The sequence below is a fragment of the Galeopterus variegatus genome, unplaced genomic scaffold (genome assembly GCF_000696425.1).
Source record: "Galeopterus variegatus unplaced genomic scaffold, G_variegatus-3.0.2 Scaffold136, whole genome shotgun sequence".
In the NCBI taxonomy this organism is placed as follows: Eukaryota; Metazoa; Chordata; class Mammalia; order Dermoptera; family Cynocephalidae; genus Galeopterus; species Galeopterus variegatus.
In genome coordinates this window covers 241143-265619 of record NW_007726247.1, presented here as the reverse complement: position 1 = coordinate 265619, position 24477 = coordinate 241143, and the positions used below count along the sequence as shown (strand labels likewise).

Below are 24477 nucleotides of genomic sequence, written 5' to 3'. Positions count from 1 at the left end.
AACAACTATACCTTTTTGAAGTTGTTACAACAAGCAAACGGAAAGGACATTCTTGGGGGGGAGGGGAGAGAGGGAGGGGGGAGGGAGGTGTCGGTGATGGGCCACAATAACCATATACATTGTATATTGACAAAATAAAAATTTAATGAAAAAAAATATAAGAAAATAAAAAAATAAAATTAAAAAACAAACAAACAAAAAAACCCCATTAATATAATGCCCATTCTATGCCAGAAACTGTTGGGTATCTGAGATCAGAGATGGAATATATGTTCTCTGCCTTGAAAGAGCTCACAATCTAGTAATGGTGACAGAGAAGAAAATATGAGTTGGGGCATTAAGTGCTATTCATAATGAACTAATATTTACTGAGCACCTATTATGCTTGGGACATGTCAGCCAACAGAATCAATAATGATTTCTGTGCTCATGGAACATATATTCTAGTGTGAGGATCAAACAGTAAAGAATAAACATGGAAATAATAAATGATGTGGTATGACAGGAATAAAAAAATCATGGTGTAAAAAAAAGTAGAGCAGGTTAAAGGGAAATGGGGGCAGCTATGGTGGGGTTTGGGGGGAAATGCATTGCAATTCCAAGGATGTCCAGAGTAGGTCTCAGTGAGAAGGTCACATTTAAGTACAGGCTTGAAGGAAGTAAGGGAAATTATTAGCCACAGGGATATCTGGAAAAGAGCATTACAGGCAGACAGAACTGGTGGTAGAAAAGTTCTAAGGTTGGAAACAGGGAGGCTGAAGTGAAGTGAGAAAGGGGGAGAATAAGAGGTGATGACAGGAGAGCAGTAAGGATAGGGAGAGGCAGATCAGGTAGGGCGCTGTAGGGCACTGAAAGGATCTCGACTTTAACTGTGAGTGAAATGGGAGAACTCCTTAAGGGGTTTTGAGCAGAGGAGGGACTAGCTCAGACTTACATTGTAAAAGGGCATTCTGACTGTCAAGTAGAGAGTGGATTGTGGAGGCTGGATTGGAGGTGGGTAAGAGTAAATCGATTCAGAGGGTATTACAGAAATGTAAGCTAGAGGTGTTGGTGGCTTGTACCAGGGTGGTAACAGTTGAGATGATGAGAAGTGGTCAGATTCTGGACCTATTTTGAAGGCAGAGCCAACAACACTTTTTGGTGGATTGGATGTTACCTATGAGGGAAAGCAAAATTCCAGAATAATATGGGAAAAAGAGGAAGGGCAGTTATCTCAGTTTGAGAAGTCCAAGGAATGCTTCCTAAGCAGGTATCAATCAAGTTGAGTCTTGAAGAAACACAGGAATAAGTGAAGGTGCCAGATAAGGCAGGTGGGAGTGGAATGAGAGTGTTCTAGGTGGAGGACTTAGCATGTCCAGAGAGTACAAAGGCAAAACTAAAGTCATAGCATGTTTGGGGAACTGCAAGTAGTCTTAATGGAAGGACAGGTGAATGTGGGGTATACGGCAGAAGATGAGTCTAGAGAGGTGGGCAGTGGTTAGATCCTATGCCAGGAGAGTTTACTATTTAGAAGAATCTTTAACAAGGCATGTTTCTGAGAAATCTGTTTTGCAAAAGTAATACTCAAACTGTATTAGCTTCAAACAAGACTCATATTGGCCAGTGCTGGAATTAGCTAGTAGGAATGCAACAAAACACCAGGGAGTATTTTAATCTATTTAGAAATTCTCAGGAGGCCCAGTTCTTCCATCCTGTGAGGACTAGTGCTATTAGGGAATCAGCTACAACTATTCCTTATCAGAAAAATCTTGGAATAAATGCGTTGAGTACAAGCAGATGGTTGAAAGAGGACTTTTTCGACCCAATTGAGCAGACTGTGCCTAGTCCATTGCCACAATACCCAAGTTAGAAAAACAGGGATACTATTTCAGAAAAAAATGTAAAAAAACCCTGCATTCCAATAGCTAATTAGCAAAAAAATTTTTTTCATAGTATGTCTCAATCTTAAGGCAATAGCATGGCATAAATAGTAATAATCTTTTACCTACTTCAAATTAAAAAATATACACATATTTAGTCATATACAAGTTACTATAAACTCAAATCTGCATCCAATAAGCTGCATTCTATTCCATATCCATATCCATATACATAAATACATATATTCCATATTCCTCCTAGCAGAGTGGTAGATTCTTATATTCAATTCTTTGGTTTATTTTTTAAATATATTATTTTGCTAGTTTAGCATCTTGGTATGGTCTCATAGTAATGTGTTTTCTTCTCCAATTCTCACAGCTAAGAATATTTACTTTGTGGCTGGTCTGAATTCCCTCTCTTTTCTGTAGTTTAAATTTGTTTTTCTCCCTCCTACCTTCTTCAGAGATGGAGAATGACTGGTAATGTCTGACAAATTGAGAATGCTAAAATAGCACTTTGTGGTCAGGTCTGCACAGCCAAACTGAATTGTAGACTTGGAGCCAGTAATTGAACAAGACAGACAAAAAGAAGATACTTTTGTCTTATTTATCCAAATCATGGCCTTATTTCTTTACTCTTCTTTGCCTTTTCAGATCCAAGCTCTCAGTGAAATGAAGGAAAATGCTTTGGTTACATAAAACACCTTGCAAATGCTCTCTGAAATCTATGAGTTCTCTTTATTTTAGCTCTTTATGAGTGGATATATTTGTATATTAGCATAATAAGGAGTAAAGAATGAACTAGAATAACAGAGTTAATTAATATGTATGGTGAATAACGATAAATATGACTGCCCCTTTGGGTAGTCTGAAGGGGGAGTGCATGCTGAAGTAATTTTTAAGAATTAAGTGTATTGTGGATGCTATTTATGGATATCGTCGAGTTCATTTATTTTTAGAGTAAAGATACTCTTTTTTACTGACTCTGGGGCCCATTCTTATTTTCTGGAGATATCGACAGGAACTGATCTGGGATTTTAAGATGGATGCTGATTGCTGTGGATTGACTGAATTGTGTTCCCAAAGTTCATATATTAGAAGCTTAATTTCCACTGTAATTGGTGAGGGTGGGAAACCTTATTCTGGTAATTGAAAGATGAGGACTTGAAGAGGTGATTAGATTGTAGGATGATGCCATAGTGAATGGATTAAATATGGTAGCCAGTGCGTGGTTCTAAGAGCTTTAAAAGAAGAGCACATGAGAGGTTAGTCTTTCTCTGCCATGTGAGACCCCTGGGTCACTGTTGCCACCACCAAGACCCTCACCAGATGTGTTCCCTGGACTTTGTACCTCCCAGCCTCTGAAACTGTAAGCAATAAATTTTGTTTTCTTATAAATCACCCAGTACCAAGTATTTTGTTATAAGCAACAGAAATGGACTAATACATTGATTTACTACTGTCTTTATATTTTTTTATTTCTATATGAAATACGCCTGTGGGAATACAGAGCACAAAAAAATTTAACCTCTACCACTTTTAGTAGTCATTCTGATTGTAAGAGGTGGTATGAGGCAGATGAATGAGGAGAATACTGACATAATTGATTTCCACTATCTTTGGCCCCCTTTGGAGAATGAAGCAAGGAAGATATGCACAAATACAAGCTAGTAATTGTTGTGCTTATTTTCAAGGCTGCCTTAGGGTTGAAAATTCTCGAATAGGAGCCAATGGTTATGGGGTCTTCTCTCAGTATTACCAGTGATTTTGCAGACCACTTGACTTCTGAGTAACCATCTGTAAGGAAGATGTGAGAACTTCCACTTGCTCCAATGATTTTATGATTTGAGCATCCAAACTTTCAGTTCTTAGAGGGTACGCTAATTAAAACAGATGGTGCAGACTAGAATGATGACCTAGTGGCATGGGGGATTAATAGCAATTTAGGCAAATGAAAGCGTTTTATCACTGTGATATTTTTGACATCAAAATCTCTTGTGCCCAGTAATATTCCTTACCATTTTATGATTTGGGATTAAGCTATATTAACCAGAACCAGTACCTTAATGAGCTGATATCACATGTACGTTAACAGAGAATGCAAACCTAAAGATTTTGTGCTGTTTATATGTTAGTAATGCATTGAATGCAATACTATGTTTAGACCATGTGAATTTAGAAATAAATGAAGAAGCAGCAAAAGCCACTTTGAATGCCCCTTTGCTTGTTCACAGCTGTATCAGAATGACTTCCGTCAGTCTTCGCTTTGCTTATACTCAGGCTCACAGAGAGTTTCATTTCATAACATAACTTGAGAAAATCCACAAGTCTAATACCCATATGGAAATGTTTCTGTGTAGCAGAAGAAATAAACTCGAATACCTAGAAATCACCATGGTCTGGGTAGCTTTCCCGTTTTGCCCCTCATTAGACTATGGGAAAACAGTCACTTTTTCTCTCTCACCCACTGTTAAAGTTATGAGATTCTTTTGCTCAAATCACCCACAAGAAAGGCTTGGAAGTTTATGTTCCTTACAGAGTTGCCAATCCTGCTAAAGAAGATTAAATGCCTATATCATACGTGTCATATCCTGCGGCTAATAAGAAAGAGAGCAAAGATAGCATGGCCCACATCTGGGCAGCTCCCCGCAGTGGGGCGATCAGCTCAGCCCAGGGGGCCTTTCATTTCATGTAGTGTACCAGCCAAGATATTCACTCAAAAATGAGTAAGAATATCAAAGAGCCATCATATTGCATCTTGGAATATTAGTTTAACAGTTTGAACCCTTTTTGTGGCTCTGAAACAATAATTTCTGGGTTGGGGGCAGAAGTATTTGATTTCTGTTTGATTGCACCTGTTTGCACCATAGAAGATGATTTAAAGGCTCCTTGCTTACCTGTGAAGTTGATTTTCAGCAAGTAATCCTTGTACAACTTCTTCCCATCCAGGATCTTCATAGCATCACAAAGCTTGGTGGTGTTGGGACAGAGGGTGCGCTGCATTTTGTGCAGGGCGTGGGCCATGGCATACACCGCGTTCACCACGAACATGATTTTGGATTCTTGCTCATAATTGCTGCTGTCAATGGCCAGGTGCTTGTCGCAAGGGTGCCTGTGGTTCCGCTTGTTCTGGAGGCTGCACTGGAACTTCTGCTCCCAGAAGTCCCGGAACCAGGGGTTGCGGTGGTTGTTGTAGGGGTTGAGGCTTTGGAAGTAGCGGTCGAACTGGCGCACGGGCTGCGAGGCCAGCTCCAGGGTGATGGCGCCGTCGGCCACGTGCTCGCTGCCCCTGACGATGCTCTCCTGCGCGCCCCAGCCGTCGCTGGCCACCCAGGTGAAGGAGGCGTTGGCGCGGCTGGCGGCGGCGATGAGCTCGCGCGAGTCGTCGCTGCGCATGAAGAGCACCACGACGCGCGCGTTGGGCTTGTGCAACAGCTCGCGGATGACGCTGTCGTACGACTTGCGGATGTTGGAGCGCCCCACCTTCTCCGCGGTGGCGATGCAGATGTTGCGCAGGCGCGCTTCCTGCTCGAACGCCTCGATCCCTGTCTCCCCGTAGTCGCCCTCCGAGGCCACAGTGGACACGTAGGTCCAGTTAAAGAAGCGCAAGATCTCGGCCATGGCTTTGGCCTGGTAGAAGTCGGGGGGCACGGTCCTGGCGAAGTAGTCGTAGCGCGACTTGTCGCTGAGCTTGGCGCTGGTGGACGCGTAGCTGATCTGAGGGATCTGGAAGAGCCTTAGCAGGTTTGCCACCTGGGGGAGGGAGCAAGGGGAAGTTCTTAGCAATCCGGAGGTAAATGAACGGACTCGAAAAATGAATAATGCCATCCGTATATTTAACCCGGCTTCCTTCCACCTCTACGTCACTACACTTTTTTGATAGTTTCTTGAGATGACTGCCAGATGCGTCCCTGGATGTTAGGAAGCGTGCCTAAGCAGGTGGCCTAGGCTTTCGGAAAGGTCACAGAGACATGAGAAGGGCACCACGCCCTTCTAGACTCTGAGCTAGACCCTAGACTGGGGTAAATTCTGTTCGGGTGCCCTCAGGGTAGTCGTTTGAGGTTTCTGGGGCCCTGCTATTGCTCAGTAAAACAATGAACTCCAGTGAACTGGCCATACTCGGTTTTTAGCCATCTTGGCTGTAGTCGTATACAAAGAGCCGGGGTGTTGTCTCGTTCTCACTTCCCCCTCTTTTGCTAAAAACGGTGATCTCTGAAAGAGTTTAATTTGGGAACTGAATGCCACATGGACAGTCGAAATTAGACATTTATTATCTAGTTTAAGAAAAAAAAATCAAATGAATTTGACTGAAATTCTATTTGGTCCACCCAAAATTTTAGCATGCACTTTTCTAAACTGAAGATCTTGACTAACATTTTCTTTGCTTTCTTTTTCTTTTTAAAATTTGTTTTCGCTTGGACTATGTGAAAAGAAAGTATACAAATATGCTATTTCTACAGTATTTTTGATTAAAAATCAAATATGGAAGTATTGAGGACCTTGTCAAGAACAAACAACCTACTTCAAAATAATCATATTTAAAGCTTATTCTGAATCAAAATTTTAAATTTCTTATAATTCAGCTGCAATCATGTTTCATTATTTTTATTTATTGTAGAGTAAAAAGGAAAGTGACACTAGTTTATTAAAGAGCATTTTATGCATAGAGTATTTACAGAAATATGTATTTACAAATATCTAACGGATTATATGTATATCTAATAATGTTTGTTTTTATTTTTCCTTGCTACATCATGTTCTGAAAACTTTTATATCTATATGGACTTTAGCTAAATTATATAATAAACTAGCGGACTTTAATCAGAAACATTGAATATTTCCATATACTCTATGTACACTGGAATAAGTTGAGTACTTTGAAATTTTCCCTCTGAAAACTGTGGTTTCACGTTTATATTTGACACAGCTTGAAATAGGCAGCTGTTAGCAAAGAGCACAAGCAACATAAAACAACTGACATCTGAGTCCTGATTAATCATCATTTCATCTGGCAAAGGAAACCAACAGCCAAGTTCATACACAGCTACACAGCATGTACTTGGAGATCTGGCCTGCTATTAAAACCAACACTTGATATAGCCCAGAGCTATCAAAAATGTTTTAAAAAAATGTTTTCTGTGTTTTTTCAAATCCTGGTACTTCTTACTTAGCCACAAATAGAATAGCTAGAAAATCTGAGTCTTAACACACATTATAATGAAAATTTAAAGCCCCAAGTCTTTTTTGCATTTGGTATTCTGTGATATAGGTGAATTTTAGGGAATGGAGGTGAATAGGTGAATGAAGGTTAGTATACCATGTATTTCCTCTTTTCTCAGGACCAAAAGACTGGACAAAATGGCCTATACTGACTCATTTGAGCATAGTAGTATTGCTTGTTTACTCAGCCTGATTGAAATGGCAGGTGGCACTGAGCTGGTACTATTACCTCTAGAATGAGTGGCTGGCTTCCTTTGGAATTATGTACCACTATGGTAGGCTTGGTGATAAGAGCTGTGTCTCTGCATAGGTTTGCCTTGATTATGGAATGTCTGGTTTGCACCGGAGAGCCATCTCTCTCTTAATGCAAAAGTTTTCCTATCTTCAGGTTATATTCATCAGAACCTGAACCCCTCAGAGAGACAGAGAATGAACGGAACTATCCAGAGAATATCCAGAGGTGTTATTTTCTGGCCACTAGAAACCACAGTGTAAGGATCCTAAACTGTTGACACTTTCTTCTTCCAGAGCGGTAGGAGTAACAAGAAGCTGCTCAAGAGTAAAAGTTCCTGACTTTTGATAAGATCATGTGGCTTCATGTCTCCTCTCCAGTATACCTGAGAACAATTTACAAACAAGGCAGTCTATACAAAAGAATAATTGAGGCAGGGAATAACAGCGGTATGGAAAAGATTCTGTGCACTGGGAAGGGGGCACAATGAGCTATATAGCCTGTTTGGGAAGGTGGTGGGATAGAAAAAAACAGCAATTATTGCCATCATTTTAAGGACATTTATATATAACTCTGTTCCTCTCTGTTTAATGAGGAGGCTACAACCAACTCTAGAAAAAGAAGGCACATTTGGCAAGTTGAAACATGAGAATGAACACTAATAAGTACAATCTCAATTGTATCACCTCTATTGAATAATGTGGAGTAATAATTTAGTCCAAAGTTATGATATTCAGAGTTATGTTAAAAATGCATATAATACAAATGAATAATAGAGCAAAATGAGCTCTTCCTTTTAATTGGTTTCCTTAGATTATAAGGGCAAAAATGTTTAATTTAAAAGTAAACACTGCAGAAGCAGTAGATTGTAAATATTTTTTCCCTACTGAGAACACCAAAAGTGGGAAAGGGGAAAGGGGAGAGGGAGTTAGGGAGAAATTGGTAAAAGACCACAAAAAATGTTTACATTGTATAATGATAAAATAAAAAGATTAAAAATAAATAAAAAAAATATTTTCCTTTCCCTTTTCGCCCACCCCAACCTGATTTCTAGAGAACAACAGCATTCATAGCTTAGTTTATGCATTTAAAAAATGTGTTTATTCTATTGTAAAACCAGTTACCAAATGCACTGGGTGTTTCTATATTATTATTATTTTTACATATGTATATAAATTTTTTTCTGTTTTGATATTCACAGTAGTATTTTATGGTGAATATTATTTTCTTCAGCTTAGAGATGTAAAGGCTGAGTTCTGCTAGGTAAAGAAACTTGTTCATAATCTTACAGTTAGAACATAGGGGCAGAATCAAGATGTAAAACTGGGTCTCCTGACTTCAAGTACCATGGCAATCCCCTGACAACTTCCTCTCTACCCTCTACTGGGTGACTGTGAACTGAGGCCTGAAGCACAGAAAGGCACCAGGTAGAAAGAAAAGGAGAGAGAAACAGAAGCAGTGTTATGGCATATGCCATAGATTGCCTAGTTGCTGTTAGTAGGAGCTTTCTTTTTAATATAAAACTTAAAACCAGGGTTGGGGAATATCCAGGTAGTTGTCAGCTGGGCTCCTGTCTCATTTATTTAAATGTTTCAAAAGCTGAGCATTTGAAACATCTCCGACTTGGTTTGCTGGCCATATGATTTCTCTGAGAAAGCATGAGGAAATAAGGGGAACCCCTACACTGGACATTGTTTTGAACGATAAAAGAAGAATCATTTTGGGAAGTAATGTGAAATTTTGGAAGAAAGGTACTCGATTACGTTACTATTAGGAGCAGAGGAAAGAAAAGCAGGATCTACTTATGTACGTTTTAGAAAAACACATTTTAAAAGTAGAGATATACGTCACATAGGTACAGACTCTAGAAAAGGAATATAACTTAAGATAGAGAGGAGGGTTTAAAAAATAATTAATACGATATGGAACAGTTCCAGCAACGCAGAGGAAACAAGAACTCTAAAGAACCCACTGGGTTGCTGGGTCACCCTGGGGGATTTTGGTGTTAAAAGAACTAGGGACAAGGGTGCTGTATTGCTGTGGGTGTGGTGGGGACGTCCCCATGCACAGTGTAAAAGATCAGCATGAACATGTGAGGATGAGGGACAGTAAAGCACAGAATGTGAAAATAGAACAAAGTGATTTTTGTTGCTATTGTTTTGTTTTGAAATTATGTTTTAGGAGAAGATCTGACAGGAAGAGGTAGATCCAGTGGATGGGGAAGAGGGTTCCATATGAGTCAAAGAAAGACACTGCTCAGTGTCTCTAGCTTTCTCATTCTCCCCATTGAGAATGTATCCTAAGGTGGAAGTGGTAGTACAAATAATATGAAAAAGTTATCTCACACCAAGGTAGAAGACCGAAAGACAAGCCCGTAATCATACTGAGTTTGCCTCCAGGAATGAGTTCTGGAAGAAACTGCAGATTAAATTATGGAATCACTATCAATAATCTTTGAGAAATCAATAAATGGGAGGACTTTCAGAAGGTGAAAGGGATGAGGAAGGGCAAATACAGGAAGTATAAATCAAGAATAAATACAAATCAATGGGGATGATGTATTTTGGTGAGTTTTCTAACAGAGCTCATGCAAACACTTAGAAATGAGCCAGGCGATTACTAGGAATCAGCACAGGTTCACTGAAAGTAAATTTCACTGAGATTAGTGCCACGAGAGAAATATACAAAGGAGTGAAAGAGGCTCAGAAAATGAGCACGTGGCTCAGCCTAAGTGAGGCTCGGAGAAGGGGCCCTTGAATGGATCAGGTGAACGGACAGGTAGTAAAGGTTGTGGAAGGCAGAAGGAACAACATGTTCAAAGGCATGTAGATTTGAGAATGTGGTAAATCAGAGAAGCTGGGTAGAATTGAGTTCAATTGGAGGGGAAAATATTGGGAAAATAGTGGCAGATGTTCAACATTGGTGTTTTGGTCCACTATGGCAGGTAAAGCCCATTCTAAATTATACCAGTTTATAGCTACAAAAATGGGAAAAAGACAAAAATATTAATTTTAGATCGTAGCATTTGCTGGAAAACATAATAGTAATCTGGTCAAGTCCAGCATCCCAAGCATTTTGTCTTGAGTTCAAAAAGGTTAAAAACATTTGTGACTTGATAGGCTTCAGTGAAAAAAATTGCAGTACCTAGTCCTGGATAAATTAAAACCACCAAGAAAATGGATACCCCAAAATATTTGAACATTGAATATAATACAGTAGTACATGATACTCTTGGAAAGGGCTCCTGCTAAACGTTATTTACCTGCATGTAGCCTCCAGGACCTAGGAAATAACAGATTCTGCTAAAAGGTCATTGTGTTTCTCACATAAATCGTAAAGCCAAGCCTGATCATGGTATTTATAGCCTGAAGCTTTCACGCTCCCAGTGGAAATTTCCCAGTAGATTCTCAGACGATCATTGTTGACTGTATAGATGGTCAGTCAGTAAACAAATGTTTATGGAGCCACCACAAAGTACAAACTGATGAATGAAAAAGTATGCTTTTGTTAACAAGGAATGACGTGGTCCTCAAATACAGGAGTTTATGGCTTCAGAAATAAAAACAGACAAACATGTTATGACTTGAAATATATTTGACTGAAGAGCCCACAGGTGGTAAAGACTGGATTTGATCCCAGGAATTCTGGGACCACCCCCTATACTCACTCTTCTCAGATATACTCAATCTGTTCTGCAATCCAAGCTCTTATCTCAGTCTATAAAATGGGATAATGGTAATATTTAAAGAAGAAGATAAAACAACACAACAGTAGCTGACACAAAAATACTACTGTTGTTAAAACTATTAGGAATCTTTAAAAGGCTTTCCAAAAAGGATAGTCTGAGAACAGTAACTTACAAAATGCTAAGACTGAAATAGTTCTTTTCTGTTTGCTTTTGAGGAATTCTGCTTTGGAATCTAAAGAGAAAAAAACACTTAATAATCCCTCTTTGACTTTAGCTGCCCTTGGATTTCTGGTGCATGTCGAGGCTGCAACATTCAACTCTGCATTTGTAACTTCATTTTTCCTAGTTTTCTTCTTTCCTCACTTGTGTAATTTTAACTTAAATCTGGAAACTTACATCTCTCCGTATGTAATATCACTTTATTTTCAGAGAGGAAGTCTAGTCCTTTGGGAAAATCAAGGGACTGGGTTCTAATCTTAACTTTTCTGCCTATTGGTTGTGTAGAATTTGGAAAGTCACTTCATCCTGTGAATTTCCATTTCCTCACCCATAAAGCAAAAGGCTTAGACCATCTTTATGGTTCCTTCCAGTTCTGAAATGTAATGATGTTGTAGCTTATTTATATATTTTTTTCAACAGCATTGATAAAAATGGCACTAACCAAAGTATGTGGTGATTTCTAGATTATTCACTAATTCTTCCACTGGAGTGAGAACTCTTACGGGAAGGGGATGTGCATTGTTCATCTGTGTATTCTCAATGCCTCAGAGAGTATGAAGATGCTCCATAATGTTTAATAAATGAATTAAATGATGAATGAATTGATGGTTTGCTGCTGTACCATATAACCTTTTCTAATAATAAGCTGACCACCAGCAGGCAATGTAAAACTACTCTCAAACACTACTGATAAGCAATTTGCTGTGCAATGTTAATCCTTCACTAATCATATTCAATTTTTCATCAAAATGAGATGACACATAATACAAGAAGTTGGTTTAGACCTTTAGGAGTCTGCAGCCAAGGTTTTCATACAATTACAGCAAATTTCTCCAAATTATCTCAGTATTAACTAGGAGTATACAAAAAGAAGTCAATATTATATCAACTGGATCTGGCCATTGCACCAATTCCCTTAAGGCTAGAAATTAATTGCCTTTTTTGTCTGAGGAAAACAGACTAAGGGTCTTATCCATGTAGCATTAGTTCTCAAACCCTGTAAACCTACAGTAGGATTCATATAAGCATACAACTAAGGTAGGCTTCGCCAAATGAACTGATACGAAGGTCTGCCGGTAAGGTAAGGTTTTTCTGGAGACAACTGCATCATGTACAAGATACATAAGTATCCAAACATAATAAGCTCATATCAATTGTTTACTTATTATTCTTGCTTTGGAAATAAATAAAAATTTATCTTCCCCATAATCACAATAGCTGATTGGGGCATGATGCTACTGTACTCATCCAAACCCTACTCATACAGGTGGAAATTTTGAGTTAAGTAACAACTTATTTGGGAGTTTTACTTCTCTTGACATTTTTTTTTAGCAAGTCATAGGGACTCTTCTTTTTAGGATTCCAGGTACCATGCTTCATTTCAATTATGCTCTGATCATGGGAGCAAAAGAGTATAAACTGTGGAAAAGGCCTTAGGCAGTCTACTACTCTTCATGTTGTGATCACAGAGAATGTGAATTGGGGAATTTCAGAGTCAGCTATGAGGCCCCACATCAGTTCCATGGTCACTGTTCCCACTCAGGATTTTCACAATGTACCCATTTTAAACATGAGCTTTGTGTCTTCTGTGGTGACACAATGCCAAATATTTTTTTTTTCAACAAAAAGACAAAAAGGACTATGCATGTTTGGAGTCTTGTAGAAATAAGTTTCCCACTGAAGTGATTTTCTATCATGACGATTCTTTTCAGAACTTTCATAGTTGTTGACTTCCAAGGCTGTGCTAATACATTAAAGGGAACAATGATAACTGGCTTTTATGTGAACCAGTGCTTAGCTACAAAAATTCCAGATGGCATAGAGGCATCAAATGCTTACTTCCATGAAAAATGCTATATACAGACCTGAACTGTATACATTTGAAAAATAAACCATTGCTGCTGTGCTGAGAATCTGGAAACTCCATAATAACCTCCATGGGTTTGCCTTTGTAGTCTGTGCTATTCACATATCTCTTTGGGGTTGTTTTGTAAGAATAAGCCTTCACCTTTAATTGTTGTGTCACACATGTGGTGCTGAATGTTTTGTTTAGTTCTTTTAATTAAATGGTTATATATGAGCCTAGAAGAGAACCACTAGTACTGCACTTTTAGCCGCCTGCTACTTCATAGCCCAGGTTATTGCAAAACACAAGTCCTAGAAGTCGTGATGTTGAGACCTCAGTGTCTCTCCTATTCAGAGTATTCAAGTTGCACTATTAGATGTACAAAATCCCAGATTGGTTTGTATTTTAAACTAGAACTGGAGGTGGTATATAGTTGAGAAACTGCCTGAGGAATTCAAGCTGTGCACATCACATGAGATATCTGCCCATAAAGGATGCCAATCATATTGTTATTGCAGAAAGGATTAGTCACTTGTTTTTTGGCCACACTACCTGCAGCACATCTGGGAACATTTTGCATGAAAACAGTTAACTGGAGCCCATTTCTGAAGGCCAGGGATTAATCTTGACTTAGGAAATTATATAATGGATAATAAAAAATGCCGATTTACTCAGTATAATCTGCAAAAGTCACCAACTCTTACATGCCATGGGCACAAAAAAATAAATCGGTCAAAGATCCATTCCCATTTAATAACATGACTCAGTCTTGAAGATTTCCCATGGACCTTCCAAACAGAAGACTCCTTAATCATGCAGAAACCCTCAAAAATGGCACAAAGTCATCTTTATTTCTATTCTAAATCTCTCCTGAAATCATTGCACTCGACACCTGTGGAGTGCAACCCAGATCAGACACTTTTGCTTTCTTCATTTGAAACTAAGGGATTTATGAATAGTAAGGTTATTCATTTTGGCATTCTCATAGCTTATCATTGAGGCTAAAATCATATGCAGACCACAAAGGATTCCTTGAATCACTTCATTTCAGGAGACTGGCATTATAAGACATGTCAGGTTTCTCACCGCGGTAATGCCATTCCACAATTTAACAAGTGTCTGTCTCAATCCCTCACTAACAGGACTCTGTCTAAGGAATAACTTTGTTTCCACCCCGGCTCAGCAGGTACTTACAAGATGAACAATAAGGCATTTTGCCCACTGAATCAGTCTGCATCTGTTCTTTCCCCCATGAATAACTTTTCAAGAGAAATAATGGAACTGAATTTGTTTGGGTTCCAATCACCAACAGTGGGATCAAAAGGACTATGTCATAATGGGTCCAGAGTATGTTTGTTTGTCAGCAACACCTGCAAAAGCATGATGCCCAGTGTGACTTGACAGCAAAATCTCTGTTAGAAACGCATCCTTTGATGCCTTAAATATTGATTTTTGATAACGATTTAACAGAGCCATAACTTAAATTAATCCATATTTTCCTGTGGCCCATGAAGTCACTTGAGTAACAATAATATGGCAAATACAATAGCCTTATCAATTAAAAAAGACATTCCTATCCTTGCTGGTTGTTAACCAAAGGGTGAAAGCTGTTAGTATGCCCACCTGAGTCATGGCTCCCAGGAGGGGAGGTGAGGGCAATAGCCTAATGTTTCTTTAAAGGATTATTATTTAATTCTGAGGTCCTGTGGAAATAATTTAGGGCAGAGGGATATACACTGTATTATTTGTAGCAAACGTAACTGTGTTATTCATGGTTTCCTTGTTAAGTGTTCATTACTTCAACATAGCTGTCAGGTACAAAAGAAGCAAATAGGGCAGGGTTTAGTGCACAGGGTTGGAATCATTTGGGCCTGGAATCTCAGCTCCTCTAACTAGCTGTGTGATTTTAGGCAAGTTATTTTAACTCCTTAGGCTCCAGTTCCTTCATCTGTAAAAAGGGAATAGTAGTCACCCCTGGCTTATGAAGTAAGGATTAAATAATAACACATGTGAAGCACTTAACTCACTGGCTGGCACATAATAAATGCTCAAAAAGCGATAGGAATGATGATAGTGTCTAATTCAGCAGACGTTCATTCAGCAAACTTTGATTGATGTCAATTCTACAAGGCACTCTTCTAAAATCTAGGTTGTTCAAGATGAGCAATGTACCCCCAATGTCCAGGAAGTTATAGTCTGGTGGGAAACAAAGAAACATAACCAAGGATAAAATTTTGAGGTACATGTATACCAGCTTATACAAAAACACAGGTGAAAAGAACGACTAATTACACTCAGATGAGTCATGGCTCCCAGGTGGAAGTAGCACTCAGGCTTGATCTTGAAGAATTAGTGGAAGTTTTCCAGGCAGTGAAAGAGGAAGGAAAGTTTTTAGGTAGAAGAGAGAACACAAAGACAGAGATGAGAAAGTGCATATCTGATTCAATGGTGTCAGATAGTTCAGTATTTTTAGGGTACCCAGTACCTGGTGGGGATTAGCAGAAGGTAAGGACGGATAGAGGGATTGTGGTTAGACTGCTAAGGATTTTATATGCAATTGAAAGTACTTTTACCTTTATTCTTTAAGAAGAAAAGCCATTAGATTTTTTTAATTAAGGGAATTGCATGACCAAAGTTATGTTAAAAAGACTACCATGGATGACATCAAACTTGAAAGAGTCAGGGAAAGGTAATCAGACAAAATTCCTTCTTGGAAGAAAGGTCATAAATAATAGTGGTTGTTGGAGACTGTAGAAAAGCTGAAAAACTTTTAAATTCCTGGAAGCACCTCAGAAAAGATAACATTCTTTAACATAGAGGAGCCGAGAATCAGTTAAACAGCCATTGGTAAGAGTTGAAATTCACTGGATAACACCAACCTACTTTATCGGTGCATTTCTTTAAATCTTGTATAAATGATATTCCTTAGAACTGCTTTGTAAACATAGGTAATATGTGCTTAATGCACATATGCATTTTTTATTTTGATGGAAAGTTACATTTTTATAGAAAAGTTTTGAACAAATTATAGATTATGTGTTCAACCACATCTGCTTTCCACATTGGGAGAGCTTAATTGCCTGGTTTATATTCTATGAGTCCTCATTGTGAACCTGATAGCATCTACCCAAATTGTTGGCATAGTGCCTTGGAGGAACCAACTAGTCCCTGGGATGCACACCCTGCAATTCAAACCTATTAAGTGATGGCAGATGTGTCAAGATGCTTTGCCATTGTAACTACTTGGCAAGGAAACCTGGTCTATGTTTGGAATATAATTTTGAAGGTGTTGATTCTATTGTATTCTCTCCTGCAGAATTGGAATCTCAAGTGAAAGAGCTGGCAAGAATCAAGACTTTGTTGCTAGTAATAGAGGGATTTCCATAATGTACCAGGTGGTGATGTCAAAAATAATGACACCACAATTTTAGTGTTTGAAATCCCACTGATATACCTCCTGGAGCATCAATGTTTGCTTAGAGTTTGACTGCAGGTGTTTTTGGAACACTATTCTTAGATTCCCAAAGTCCACTAATTGGAAAAATACTCTGACTTTTCAACTGCCATTTTTTTCATAGATCTACTACTACATTAAGTCAGTGGACTTTCATTATTATAAACTGCCAAGAGTTGGCTCTCTCCGTATTGAAATACTGAGCCCTGTACACATCAATCCATTAAAAAGCCACATATATGATGGTAATTTGGAAAGAGAGCTTTGTGGTATTAAAGCAAAATCATATCTTAGGTTTCACTAAAAGTGTCAGGAGTCTTATTTCAATTAGCTTACCTATTGCTCTATAATCATAGCATTAGACACTTGCTAATATTTCAGGAATGTCTGTATTCCTGGCTTTTTATCCCATGACCTCCATCGTAGGTGTGTGACCTCCAAGATAAGCCTGGTTCACAGCCACGGGCCATTCTATTTCCCTGTGAACTGATGTCCTGTGAACAGTGGTCCTGATGGTAACCCCTAGTTTTTCATTAGAGTAGTTTCCAAATAAACACATGACAGAAGGGTAATTAATTAAGAAACAAATTAACTCGAAAGCAAAACAAACACAGTGTATCTTAGATAATTACGTCCAGTGAGAAACTTCTACAACGACAGAAACATTTTAAAATTGCTACTGCTACAATGACAAAAACATTTAAAAATTCCCTCCCTGTGATAAAGTCCTGGAACAGCATTGCCTATTCTGGAGGAAAAGCAGCAGGAGCAATGGAGGAAGGTTTCAAAACAACGAGCTTTGTGAGATTGCTTTAGAATGAAAAGTCTCAGAAGAAATAAAGATTCTAACTTTTTCTTTTTTTTTTTTTCCTTTTTGTCTTTTTTCGTGTCCGGCAACGGATCGCAACCCTCAGTGTCGCACCCATACCGGACCGGGACCGGCAGCGGGATCGCAACCCTCGGTGTTGCGCCGCACCTCGCTCAGCCAGTGAGCGGGAACCGGTCTGTATGTGGGATCCGAACCCTCGGCGGGAGCGCCGCCGCGCTCCCAAGTGGCGCACTGTAGCAGTGATCAGGACAGCAGTGTGGGAGGCAAGCTATCTGGATTCTAATGTTGATTCTGTTACTTGCAATGTGATAGAAACTTGAACTTCGTACTTGGCTTTTGTGAATCTCAATTTCTTTTGGAATTGTTTCTCTTGGACTGGAGATAGTGAAAAAACCCTGATAGATAATAGTATCTACTAAAATGTTGATTTTTTTAACCGGTCTGTATGTGGGATCCGAACCCTCGGCGGGAGCGCCGCCGCGCTCCCAAGTGGCGCACTGTAGCAGTGATCAGGACAGCAGTGTGGGAGGCAAGCTATCTGGATTCTAATGTTGATTCTGTTACTTGCAATGTGATAGAAACTTGAACTTCGTACTTGGCTTTTGTGAATCTCAATTTCTTTTGGAATTGTTTCTCTTGGACTGGAGATAGTGAAAAAACCCTGATAGATAATAGTATCTACTAAAATGTTGAATGCTTATTATGTAAAACACCATTTTTATCACTTTTCATGTATTTTCTTATTTAATTCCCACCATAACCCAGTGAGAGAGGTACTTTTTTTTTTTTTTTTTCCTTTTTGTCTTCTTTCGTGTACGGCAACGAACCGCAACCCTCAGTGTCGCGCCCGTACCGGACTGGGACCGGCAACGGGATCACAACCCTCGGTGCTGCGCCCGCCCCTCGCTCAGCCAGTGAGCGGGAACCGGTCTGTATGTGGGATCTGAACCCTCGGCGGGAGCGCCGCCGGGCTCCCAAGCGGCGCACTGTAGCAGTGCGCCACCCGGCCAGCCCCGAGAGAGGTACTTTTAATATCTCCATCTTAGACATGAGGAAAGAGACAGTAAAGGGTTAAGTAAATCCTAGTCAGTCTGCATGCACAGTTTTCATCACTGTGCTGACGTTTTTCATGAATGGCACATCAAAAACTTATAGTAACTTACCTCTGCCATGGTCATTGTATGTGTAATATTAAACTCACTAAATGCAGCTATCATTTTTACTTTTTGAGTGATAGACACACTAGTGATAGATTAGTAAATGGATCGCTAATGCTGTAACTCTGCTTTCCTTTAGGACAGGATGATGTTCCCTTCTCCTTTGTGTTAGCTACAAGCACAGCATCTGGCATATAGTAGGCACTCTGCACATTCTTTCTGTGGAGAAACTGAGGCAGGAGGTGCTCAGTTTCCCTGGGCTCAGGTAACAGGACACACCTCTGGGTTTCAAACCACTCCCCAAGGTCTCAGGCCCCCCACCCCCCAAGTTACTGTTAGTAGTTAGACCTATTTTCAGCACTGACCAGGGAAAAGAGATCACAAGGGGCTGGCTTATGCAAATTCAGTGGCTGGGCATGCTCAGTAGAAAGGTATTATATAACCCTAGTAGCTGGGCATGCTCAGAAAGGTGGAGTTTATCCTCTGAATGATCTTCCACTAGAGGTGCTAGAGAGCAAAGAATATTCTTGACTGTGCCTGGTGCATGTGATAGGATTTGACCAATGAACACGCTCCAAGAAGAGACCAACTGAGCACGTGAAAGACTATGTTCCATAATTGGGAACCACCCTTTAATTGAATATGCATTAGATAGTGAAACTATAAAAGCCAAATCCCAGCAGAAGGCAGGGTTGTTGGTCACTTTCCTGGGGCCAATCCACACTTTGCTGGTTGAAGTGTGTATGCTTTACTTTATATCAAACTTACTTTCAGCAAATGGCTTCTCACTTTCTTGAGCCAGCATGCACTCTGTACTGAACTTTAAATGTGTATTTCTTACCTTTGTGTTAAACTTGGAGTGGGCCCTGCTCAGTCTGTGGAGCTAGGCTGCACACTCTCCGTGAAATCTGTATTTCTTATTTGTTACGTTAAACCTTTTCTCACATTCTAGTGACCCTGCTCTATCCTGTGGCAGAGTAAAGAACCTGGTAAGAGGATGGGATGGGTTGAGGCTGGCTACCGGGCATCCGCAGACCCTTCGTCTGGCATCAAGACCACCTAGAGCTATATTACAGTAAGAACCAGGATGACCTCTAGCCTTGTGTGGAATGGCCCTGGGTGTCTAGCTGTGTTGCGTCCTGGATGTTGCTTCTCTGGCATAGTTGGTCTAAGGATAAATGGAGTAGAACCCTTGGAGCTGCTCTCAATCCAGGCATCTTGTGGCACACATGTAGGCAGTGAAGGTGGGGAGATGGGGGTAATATTGTCCCACACGCTCACCTTGCTACCTCATCTTTCTTTTGTGTCAAACCCTGTTTTACACTGCAGGAAAATGTTTATTTCTCATTTATGAACATCCAAGCTGATCTGGATTAGTTGGGTCATGGTTGTGACCCCCAATTCAAGGTTCGTTTAGGGATTTTCAGCCTTCTGGAAGTGTAGCAGGTTATCGTCTTGTTAATTCTTTCAATTCAATCAAAAAATATTTATTCTCTACCTGATGGGGTGCCAGCAACACAAAGACAAAAAGATGTGATTCCTAAACTCAAGTGGCTTATAGTTTGGTGGAATAATAGACATGCAAATGAACAATTATATTTAATAAGATGGTAATGAAGATGTATTCTTATGTTGTGGGAACCTAGGAAAGTTTTCTCAAAAAGGAAAGGGTTTGAGCTGAGGACTGAAGGAGAGTAGGATTTTGCAAGGCATACAGGCATCTAAAGGACATTACATTCTAGGTGGGAAAAACACTGCACTCTTTCTTTTATGAAAGATTGTGCAGATACCATCCTGTAAACTATCAGAAAGGAACTTTCCTGGGAGACTTTCAAAGGCAGGTTTTCTGTTTTTTTCCTGTTCAACTCCATTCCTTTCTGCTCATTCTATAATTCTTCCGGTCTCCTAGTACATATGTTGTCAGTTGATACTGAGATGCTACTTGCAGCTGTTTTATGTACGGACTTGATATTTCCTGATTTGCTTACACATGTCTCAGGGGCTTGTAAAATGTCTACTATTTAAAAATTTTATTTTATATTCTATCTGCTCCATATCATTAAGACTTTGCACAATAATATTCTTGCTGTACCTAAAATATATATGCTTAATGAAATGCTTATTTTCTGATGAAAAATAATTTTATATGAGTACGCAAGTTATAATATATAGATAATTGAATGCCTAATTCACCAAATTCACAAATATAGTACCATAATCAAGTGAAATAACAATTGGCTGGACTTCTGCTTCCAAGTGATCATGAGAAAAACAGAACCTGTTATTTATTTTGCTTCGTGTTTTAGATATTTCCTTTGTAATCACTTACACCCTAATAGTAGAGTTATTTTGATTGAGCAACATGTAATAAAATTAAGAAATGCCCTTAACTGTCATATAGTTCAAATATTAATATGTTGCTTCAGTCTCCTCAATAATAGGCCAGATTTTGCTTGAATTACTCCAGTGACAAAGGACTCACTTCCTTCCACTCCTTCCTTCCAGACTATCTATTTCACTTCTAAGAACTCTTACTTATGTTAGCCCTAAATATGCCTTGCACTAGATCAGTGACTCTCAGAAAGGAAAGGTAATTTCATAATTTGATAATGTATGAAAACCTTTTTGGATGTCACAGGTTGACACACTGCTGGCATCTGGTAGGTAGAAGCCAGGGATGTCATTAAATATCCTACGATGTACAGGACAGCCCTGCACAACAAAGAATTATTGAGCTTAAAATGTCAATAGTGCCAAGATTGAGAAACTCTGCTCTAGATGTAATCTGTTTATCCACAAAGTATAACTGTTTCCATTTCTCAGTGTAGTAGATACTTAGAGATAGCTAACTATATGAAGGCTTTTGCACCTCCAAATGCTTCAACTATTTTTTTGATGCTCCTATTATAAGACTAGCAATCCATGTGTGATTCTTCCCAAAGGCAATCATGGAAGGAGGGCAATGCTTAATACAATTGACTAGTGGTGGTCCACTTTAGCACTGTGAAATGGGGTAGAGGAGGGAGGTACAGTAGAATGGGGTATGTTTGTGTGCCCTTTCCCTTACCCCACATAGCTAAAATCTATGAAATTTACTGCAAAGGATTTAGTTTCAAGGGTTACTGTTCTCAGAGATACCATGTGAGCAATTCAGGGCATGTCCAAATCCATGTCATGTTAACTATGTCGTAATGACCATCTCCCAGAGTTAGAGAGTTCCTGAGGTAAGCATAATGCTTGAAATTTTGAAAAAGGGTCCTGACTATGCCAGGAACGAGAAAGACATAGTAAAAAATTTTTAAGGCTCTCTTCTGCCCTTTCTGTTAGCTCAACCTTTAGATGCCATCTAATCCTATCCCCATTTATGCTGAGGTCACTTTAACACTCAGGGACAAAGCAATAATTGGGTCAACTTATACCTGCCATGTTCAGCTAAAATGTGCTCCATCTAGGCAAGACAGACTGAGGAAATGATGCGTTCTCTGAAAAGAGTGAGGAACTTTTCTGGAACATTTAAAGGAACATTTTTGACAGGACAAACTTAGGAGCTCACTGCAGTCTATTTGAAAAGCACAAGCATAAGCATTGCTTCAAAATAAGTACTATGTAGACAATTGCTTAGCAAAAGGCGATCAACCTGAGTCTCTTCTTGAATAAATGCTATTTTCCCTGAGGTGGGTAGATTGCAGGCTTGTAGAGAAGAGCAGGATGAAGTCTTAGAAATGCTTTGAAAAGAACTTATTCACCAGATGGAATGAGTAGATTCCATATATTTGCTAATATAGAAGGATTTTGATGCTAGCTGTCATTGATTACCAAATTGAGAAGCCAATACTGTTGCTTTATAAAAGGGACCACCACAGAGTGGTTTGTCATACTGAATAAGAATGTTAGGTAGATAATTATCCAGGTCTTCATCAGTGGTGATACAGCTTAACCCAGGACGTCATTAAGAATTCCCCTTTTCTTATTTATTTTTAAATGGCTGAGTAGTATTCCATTGTTTGAAAGAAAGACCACAATAAAATGTTGAACTTTCAGAAGGAGAGAACAGACCTACAGTTACCAGACGTGAGAAAGGGCGAGTAATTGGGTAAAGGACACAAAGAATAATTACAATTTGTAATGCTGAACATACTAATAATATTGATTTGATCACATACTGTACACAAATACTGATAGTCAACTCTGTACCCCATAAATATGTATAGTCAATTATGTTTCAATAAATAAATAAAGAGGATCAATGAACCACAAAAAAAATCCCCCTTTCATGAAGTTTTCACTCTCCACAAACACTGCCTACTGTATGAACTAACTTCCAGAATTCCTCTCCTTCAGGAGAAGATGAGGAAAGTAGAGGAAGGTGGACAGAAAGCACTGCCTGAAGCAATCCAGCTGATAAAGCAATCAGGCTCAAATGGGGAGATTATAGTGTCTAAACTGACCCACACAAAAGAGAAGATGCACAAATTTATCATTCTCCAAAGTTCTCTCTCAACAGGCAATTTTGTGACTGAAAACTCTGGGCTGTGGTTTCAGACTGGATCTTACAATTAGGTGGTGGATATTTTTAAAATTATGTGATGGATTCATACTCTTATTTCTTCTGCAGCTTCACCCTTTTTTCCCCCTGCTCAGTTCAAGCAGACACTTAGTCAAAAGTAGTTAAAAATGGATGGCAGTGCAACCAGCTACACGCTGCCACCACAGTTGCCAGACACCAGGGTGTACGACCAGAATCAGTCACAGGAGCAGGTGTGGGTGAGTATAAGATGTACTCAGAAAAATCTTCTCTCCTCTTCCCCTCATTAGTGTATAAGAGTGCCTTAAATTCACCACAAGGAATGCATTGCTTTGAGTTGCCACTGATTATGTTTTTTAGAATTTTTATTAAAGTACAGATATGTTTCAAAGGGATAACATACTTTAATTCTTAGCTATATAAGAACCCCCTAAAACCTCTTTTCATCCATGATGCCAAGATGAAAGCAGGCCCTGTGCTGAGGGTTTCTTTGGAGGGGTGCCTGGAGGTCAGTGCATAGACTAACTGCTCCAACTCCAGCTTTACTTTGGCCTTGAGCAGTGTGTGGCCTGATTAGAGAATGGGTAGTCAGGGGACCTGGGAGCCATGTAGCGGGGAGTGGAGCCTCCTCCTCTGTCCCTTCCTCTCCAGCTCACCCTCTTACTCCAGTTCAGGTCTTCGTTCCCTTGCACATGGACATCTACCACAACTTTCTGATCAGACTCTTCAGATCCAGCATCTCATTCACACTGTGGCCTCATTAGCCTTTCTCTAATGCAACTTTCATTCTATCAGTCATCCTTAGAGTCAACCTTTGTAGAGGTTATTTCTTACCTGTGAGCCACACAAACACATTTTGAATTATAGTCACTGTTATTTCAGAGTTATATTATACCCACTGCCAGGTTTTAAGTTCCTTGAGGTCGAGGCAGTGTTCTCTCTAACCCCTGTCACAGTGCAGTGCACACAGTAGAAGCTTAATACAGATTGACTTGCCAATTAATCATATGGGGGATGACTTCATGGGACTGCTTGGCCACTGGGAAGGCCACAGAGTTGGTTTTAGATGTGACTCTTCCACTGACTTTTCCTATAATTTTAAGGACATAATAGTTACCATTTATTGAATCTGTTAATTTTTTGGTGAGGCATTTTTCACAGATTTTCTCAATTCATTCTTCCAACAACTTTCTGCGGTAGATACTATTTTCTTCATTTTATAGTTTAACCAATGAATAGCGAAGTTGAAATTCAAACCTAGGTCTTTCTGATGCCAAAATCAGCACTCTTTCCATTATAGCATGATAGTTTTGGTTTCTTTATTTACATTGTGGAGACAAAAACTATATCAGCATTTATGACTTTATGGTGATATTGACCAACTAAATGAAATGATAAACTAGGTCCTTTGGTGAATAAGAAGTGGATTCTTCCCATGAAAGAAAGTA

At 39.4% G+C, this 24477-nt stretch overlaps 1 protein-coding gene across 1 annotated transcript in view; it reads right to left on the bottom strand.

Annotated features, from left to right (window-relative positions):
• Positions 1 to 24477, bottom strand: part of GRM3 (glutamate receptor, metabotropic 3) — a 225380-nt gene that overhangs the window by 72898 nt on the left and 128005 nt on the right. Inside the window, exon 3 of the mRNA XM_008589295.1 lies at positions 4757 to 5612. Coding sequence (XP_008587517.1) covers positions 4757 to 5612 — 856 coding nt within the window. The remainder of the gene's footprint in view (positions 1 to 4756; positions 5613 to 24477) is intronic.